The sequence below is a fragment of the Echiichthys vipera genome (genome assembly GCF_963691815.1).
Source record: "Echiichthys vipera genome assembly, chromosome: 7".
Lineage (NCBI taxonomy): Eukaryota > Metazoa > Chordata > Actinopteri > Perciformes > Trachinidae > Echiichthys > Echiichthys vipera.
This window is the reverse complement of record NC_139832.1, coordinates 24474123-24481936: the sequence shown is the minus strand read 5'-3', so window position 1 is coordinate 24481936 and position 7814 is coordinate 24474123. Positions and strand designations below refer to the sequence as shown.

The 7814-nt window shown below is 43.4% G+C and overlaps 1 protein-coding gene across 1 annotated transcript; it reads right to left on the bottom strand.

Annotated features, from left to right (window-relative positions):
• Positions 1 to 604: 604 nt before the first annotated feature.
• klhl36 (kelch-like family member 36) lies at positions 605 to 7522 on the bottom strand (the record flags this gene model as incomplete). Its single annotated transcript, XM_083916202.1, has 9 exons — positions 7365 to 7522; positions 6744 to 6827; positions 4960 to 5154; positions 4630 to 4752; positions 3693 to 3914; positions 3193 to 3498; positions 1707 to 1934; positions 1351 to 1508; positions 605 to 1178 (listed from the first exon to the last, which is right to left on the bottom strand). Exons 2-9 carry the CDS (start codon positions 6801 to 6803, stop codon positions 605 to 607), a joined length of 1866 nt encoding a protein of 621 aa, XP_083772328.1. The 5' UTR covers positions 6804 to 6827; positions 7365 to 7522.
• Between the last annotated feature and the right edge of the window lie 292 nt (positions 7523 to 7814).

Below are 7814 nucleotides of genomic sequence, written 5' to 3'. Positions count from 1 at the left end.
TTTACAGGTTGACTCATCAATATGACATTTTATATAAACTTTAAATTTTTGGTTAATTTGAGAGATTCAGATCAATATTTGTCTTATTTGAAGGCTTATTCCATTAACAGAATACATGCGGTTTGTCTGAAGGTGACGTTTTGTCGTCAGAGAGATTAAATACATATTACAGATCATATGCATGGTCTATTGTGTGTCTACATCAGCAACAGATGACCTCTGCAATATTTTAATAGGCTACTCTGTCATAATCGAAACAATGGGAGACTGTATACAAACTGATATATGGGTTGGTAAACATTTTAATAAATAAGAATCGACCTAGCAGGGTATGAGTGTTTCTGTGACTACCCGTAGAGACTGAAGTCTGTAAACTGTCTGACTTGACTGCAGCTTTTTGTCATGGCCCCCTGCTGCTGCCGTCTGCTCCTGCAGTTAATCTCAAACAAGCCTAGTGTCAGGTGTACTTTACCAATGAGCTTGTGAGGAAATTGTTCTGATACCAGTGTAGGGGACAAAAGATGCATCAGAAATATGCATCAGGCTCTCTCAGCCAAAAGTCTGGGCTTGTATCACTCTCCAAAGAGAAAGTCCTTCATCACTGTTACGTGGGGTGTAATCTTCCTTTTATACCATGTCCCATCTTCTTCTTCTCCAGAGAGGGTGATGATGGTGAGTGCTTCACAGTGCACACACATGCTGAGGCTCCCGCGATGCATTTCGGCAGGTCGGGTCCTCTGGACCATGAGTCCTTGTCAGGGTCGTATACCTGAGTGGCTCTGGAGAACACCATACCCTCCCAGCTGTAGCCCCCAAGCACGTAGATCCTCCCCGCCCAGACGGCAAGCCCCGCCTCGCTGCTTGGTAGCAGCAGCTGCGCCACCCGGGTCCACTGGCCGCTGCGTGCGTCATAAGATTCCACCTGCAGGATGTCGAAGCGCTCTGTGGTGTCTTCGTTGTCGTCGCTGCCCCCGATGGCATAGATGAGGTGGTTGAGGGAGGCCATGCAATGCCAACCCCGCGCCATAGACATGGCCTGTCGTTCCACCCACACTTCACTGTCCCGTGATGGATCGTAACTCAGCATATCTCTGCGGTATGGGCCGATCTGATAGTCGTGACCACCTGTGATGTAGACTACGCCACGATGGACTGCCCCAGCATGGCCGTAAGTAAATCTAAAAAAGACAGAATTCAAAAAGTGACACAGTGTTTTGACCTAGTTGTAGTGCTATTTGAAAAGCCATTTAGCCAACAGGAGGATACATCCTTAGGGAACCATGAATGCTAAATTCCATGAGAGAAATTTCCCCATGAAAAAACAAACCCAGCAGTTGCTTGTGTTTCTACCTGGGCAGTCTCGCCACGTAGGACCAGCAATCGTCAGCGGGACAGTAAACCTCCACAGAGGACAGAGCTCCGGTGTCATTCCTCCCACCCACGGCAATCAGGCACTCTCCCACCGCCCCCAGGAAAAAATCCACTCGCCGCTCGTTCATTGAAGCACCCTGGAAAAGCATCACACCGTCACTGTGTCTGTGATACTTAGCTGCTAAAGACGGGCACAACAATAAGAGAATAAATGATGGCAGCTAGAGGAAGGATCCCTTCTCAGATTCCCTCCTTTGCTTGTTCTGTGTAGGCTATATACACTTCATTTTTAAGTATTTGACAAGGATAATGAAACAGGCTCGTTGGTACAGTACCCTGGTCCACTGGTTGTGGCGGGGGTCGTATCTGTACAGCAGGTTGCAGGCAGCTTCTCCGCCGTTGTCCCTGGATGAGCTGCCCCCAGCAGTGAAGATGAAGTCCCCCAGCACTGCCAGGCAGTGGTGGCTCCGCTGGGCCGGCAGCTCAGTTTCCACCTCCCAGCTTCCTGTTCCACTGTCAAGGCGGCAAACATTGGCGCTCAGCTCCTCTCCACGTTCTGACACCTTGAGTAGCAAAGGGAGGAGGTTACATGAATCCACGTCAGGCAGGTTATTAAAAAGACGGGTGGCTGTGAAAAGGCATGCCAGTCACTGTCTTATTTATTTTTAATTGTTAAAAGATATATACCAGGTCAGAATTTCAATATTTGAATATTATTTTTCTTTGTGTGTTCTTCTTATATGGCCCTGTAAATTCCTGCTTGCAGCCACGCCCATTTGCATGTACTTATATCGATTTTCAGTCATTTTTTTCCCACTAGCCTGGAAATCCAGAACCACATCTAGAAAGATGTAGGGGTCTGGCAATGAGTAAGAGACCGTCCCAACTCAAGGGGCTGCACGCAATTGGATAGCACTACGACCAACCAGAGCAATGAACAAGGTGGCGTATTTAGCCGACTTTAACGTCATCCGTCATAACAGAGTACAGGGTACGATTTGATTGGTGAGTTGGGATTTTTCTGACAGTTATTGAGATCCAACTGTTTGTGCCCTGAGGCAGCAAATTTGCTAGCGCAGGGTCTGGATTTCCAGGGTATTTTTTCAATACTCCTACAACAAATTTGGAGCAATCATCACAAAAAGGATATTTCCTGATCGAGCTGGAAAGACTGACCTTTTTCAGATTTGTTAGGTTTTATCTGGTTTCGTTATAACTGGCCCTCAAAGTTTGTTCAAATATTGTTGGCAGGGCTCATATTACATAAAATGTCATATCTTCTGAATGCTTTGTGCTGTTGCAACCAAATTCGGTGGAGATGATGTGAGTGAACATGACAAATCTGGTGCAGAAGCATCATCAACCGTAACTTTAAAGGAAGGAATCTCGGTCTGTGTATGCATGTATGCATGTTTGACTGTCCTTCACATATCTCAAGATTCGTTCATCCAATGGACTTCACACTTGGCAGGTGTACTACTGAGACCCCTAGGGAGTGGATTGTCGAGTGGGAAGTTAATCGGATGAACAGTTATTGAGGACACTGCAAGTGGCACTTGCTGGGGCCAAGCGAACGGATACGAGCTCCGTTGAGGCGCTGCACTAGCATCTAAAAATTGCTATGGAATCTCTATAGAATTGATAACAAATATTCTGTATGAATTCATTTTCAGGCAATACAAATTGTCCAAATTATTAAGAGAATTAAACCTTTTCATAAAAGAGTACACTTTGTGGACTAATAACAGATTTATTTTTAAACATAATTTTGATGTCTCTAAAAATTAAGCTCATCATCATCATCACCCTCACAATCTGTACCTCTCCACCAATCAGCAGCAGCCGCTCTGTCCCTCCCCTTAGCATGGTGCGTCCTGTTTGCAGGAGCGGCTGGGCACTGGGCCTGGCATGGTACCCCAGAGCTTCCTCTACCAGGGCCTCACAGCCGGTTTCCTCCGTCAGCAGGGCCCGCAACGCCGGCAGCACTCGGTCCACTAGGTCCCCCACTGGCATCAGAGGGAAGCGGATGTGGGAGAGGAGCTGTCTGGCGTGAGTGGCCCGCTCAGGAGTGTCGCTGAGCCACTGCAGGGTGGCCTGAAGAAGCGCCTGCTCGCTGTCATGCTGGACCTGATGATGAAGAGAGGGGCTCAGACACTGTAGTAAAGATGATGGTTTCTTATAATCTTAGCCCACATTGAAGCCCTTTTCCCCAAAGATGCAGATCCCATGTTGTGTCATAGCGAGATTGTTTTATCAACTGCGGTGTCCAAGGTCAAGAATAAACTTTGAACATCAGCATATTAACAAAGAAGAGTAGTTACCTGAGTACTGGAGAGGTAGGATGTGAGTTTCTGTAAAGGTATGTTATGAAGGAAATCGGGGCTGAAGGAGAGCGTCGCAAAGCGTGTGAGAATGAAGTGGTCGATGAAGGTGTCGAGCCGCTCCAGACTGTAGAGCAGAGCCAGCTGCTGCAGGTACAGGTAGTTGTCCTCACTCACCTCCCTCTCCAGGTACTGGCAGCAGAAATCCACCACTCTCCACACCTGAACAAGCGCAGGTTGTCACAATTAACAATTTCAAATTTATACAATGAAGGTTTGTTTCTATCATAATTAATGATATTGTTCTTTTTTATTTCTTTAAAGGGTAACAAAATATTTAAACATCTCCTATTATGCATTCATAAGCACTATATAAACACATTTTTAAACAACTATAGTTCATCCTAAGAAGCATTCGTAAGTGGCATATAAACAACTAATGAATGTTTGATGACAGTATAGTATACAGAAGTAAATATAATAAAGTAAATAAATACACTGTAAACAGTTTTAAACCTCCTATAAATGTGTACAAACAGCTATTAAATGCTTTATAATACACTAACCCTAACGTACAAAGGATTTGCATAAACATAAATGTTTAATAATACAAGTGCAAGAATATGATGAACAAAGTCTCCTTCCCGAATAAATGACAAACTTTCTCTAACTTCATTGTCCAACGTTGTCCCCTTTTAATCCTTTTGGGTCGCCTTTTTTTACTTATTACAATACTGCACAATGACTAATGTAATTAGTTCAGTTTGGTTGAAACTTAAAGGTGATTCTCACCCATGGGTTTCGGCCTTAAGCTGAGCCGAAACCTGTTTGTCCCTCTGTCTTTCACATACAATGTAATATAATATGATGCACACAAATTCTTCTCTACATTCAACATCATGCGTTCATCATCAACCGAAAGTGTCCAGTTTCTTACCTGCAGAAGGTGAGCAGCTTCCAGCACATAGTCAATGTTTCCTCCATCCAATGACAGCTCCCCGCTGTACAGGAAGTCCACTACAGCGCTCAGACCGATGTAGGACATCCCAACCAGCTCCACCTGCAAGCAGGAAGAGACAAAGAGGTTAATCAAGAGACAGACATATGGCAATGTCTGTGTACTCCATTTGACTGTATATTTATCACAGCATGAGCTAACTTAATGAGTTTCTATAAATAATCTACATGTAAATTGAGACGGAGAAACATGTAATGAGGAAACACAGAATAAGGAAGGCTCTCCCAGTGTTTGTGTCCTCCTATGTACCTCTTTCTGGCGTTCCTCCCTCATGCCCAAGGTGAACATAGAGTGGAAGTATGGGCTGGAGACAGCCAGCAGGGCTCGGTGAGCGGAGACCCGCTTGTTGTCAGCCACCAGCACCACATCACAGAATTGGCTGTGCTGCCGCTGCTCGTTGAGCCCCTGCAGCACCTCCACAGCCTGATCCACGCAGTGGAACACCTGCCAACACAACACATTTGTTCAGGGTCTTGGGAGAGCAATTTTACCTCTCCATAAATGGACTAAGGACTCCATTTTATTAATTGTTTTGTTTGTTTATTTTGGATATTTACAATCTCTTGGAGTTCTAGTGTTAACTATTCTTTAGAAATACACTTTTATTGGTCTTGGAAAGGGTGTACTTGCATTATTATGCCATTAACATTATATCAGTTGAAAATGGTCTCAAAACGGCAATATTATCGCTTCTCGCAATCATTTCTGGGACAATTTATTGCCCAGCAAAATTTGTTATTGTGACAGGCCTATCCATAAACACATCACATATTGTGTGTAAAAACTGTGTTTTCTGCTCAAAATTACATTGTATGTGTCTGCTTAGATCTGATGGATCAGTTCAGTCGTGTCCTTTTAAACAAGTCGGTTAGTCTTTCTAGATGGGTCCCTGTGTTGATATATAATGCAATCAACACAATTGTCCGGCCTAAGGACACACACCATAATTCTGTTGAGAAACACTTTACGCGAACATTGTTTTAAAGACAACCACACTGGGTACCTTTAATGAGTAACTCCTGCAGAAATTGAACCCATGTTTTCTTTTGGCATGAATAGACAATAAATAAGTCATTGAAACAGTTTTTTCATTGATCACCTATTAACAGAGAAATCCAGGACAGTCGCTGACAGCTAGACATGGCTAACACTCAAGGCGGAGTGCTGAACCATCCAAACCGGCTTTTTAACCACTAATACTGCTCAGAATAACACCAAACCTCAGCAGCAGCATGAGACGAGTCCTTACACATAAAATAAAGCACTGACAACGTAGTTAGAGAACCCAGAGTTTATTAAAAAAGACTGTTTTACAATGCTACAAGCCTTAGCAGCCAGCTATATTACAAGGCAGCCCAGACAAGTTGATTACCAAATTCAGTTCTATTGAACTTCAATAGAACTGAACTCGATTGTATTCGATAATTGACTGCCTAAAAAGATGGTGGGTTCGATTTTTGCAGGAGTTACACTTTAAGTATAGACCCTACAAATTACACAAAATGTTAGTGGTTTTCTATTATTTTCTTCTAATGGTTCTCAAATGTACTGCCTCATTTACAAAGACAGCAACATTTACACACTATCGAAGCATGTTTGCTGAGATTCTGGTGTCTTAACAGTCATTAATATTCTGACCAGAGATGATGCTTAACAGCTTCAGGTGGTGGTTCCTCTAGACAGACTGTGGCTCAGAAGAAATTCACATTATTTTGTATATTTCACATCGCAGGAATCAGAGTAACATGTAGAGAGAATATGCAAATTACTCAGTGTTGATAATGGAATGTGATACTGATCCAAACAGATCTATGGTCATGTTTACAGAGGATAGTGTCCTGAAACACTGTCCTGCCTCAGTAAAAGAAAGTGAACTTCCTCCCTGAGAGTGGGCTTCACTGCACCTGCCTTCTTGTTTGTATTTGTGTCAGAATCTGACTTTATGGCTCTGCGATCAGTCCTCTGACCAACACACACACACACACACACACACACACACACACACACACAGACACACAAACAAAAAAACAGACCTTGGATGATTCACTGATCCGCTGGGGCCGACACACACGACTCGGTTTGCCATTGTCCATTATGTTCCCTCAGGCAGGCATCATCTAAGGACAGACATAAACACACACACACACACACACACACACACACACACACACACACACACACACACACACACACACACACACACACACACACACACACACACACACACACACACAGGTACTGTAATACTACTGTGTTACAACTCCCCGAACGAATTATGCCCCATTTATAGAACTAAATTATTTCCTCACAGAACTGAGAACCAGGACAGCTATGTATTCCAATCATAGACTGTATAAATTATTATACAGTCTATGTATTCCAACTAAGTGCGTGTATTTGGCTACGAATAACTCTAATATCAGCTAGAAACACACACACACACACACACACACACACACACATACATACATACATACATACATACACACATACACACATACACATATACACACACACACACACACACACACACGCACACGCACACACGCACACGCACACACACACACACACACACACACACACAATAACAGTCTATTAAGTCACTTTCTGACTCCACCCTAAAAGTTCCCGTAGGTATAAACTGAGGTGCTTACATTGAGGCGTACCGTGTAGCAGAAGGCACCTGCTGAGTTCACTGTGATACAGTCAACAGCATCTCTTGTCACCGCAGTTTAGCACAAGAAAGAGAAGCAGCAGCTGCATGTTTTTGGAGAAAACTTTCACCATACGACGCTTTTCAACGACGACACAAACCGGACCTCTTCCCGAGACGCTCTTCTGTAACACGGACACGTCTTACAGAGACAAAGTCCTGTAAAAACATAGTTTCTTAAACCGAAGAAAGAGCTGAACGTATGAATGTAGCATTTCGCCAGCTAGCCTGAATAAACAAACGGGCTTCCGGTTTTAGGTTTTCAAAATAAACTCCTCTGTCTTATAACTCAAAAACAGCAAACGAACATTTTAAAAGAGTGATATGAGTAATATTACAGTATACTAGTACTACTACTATTGTTTAAAAACATTGTTTTATAGTCATAGCA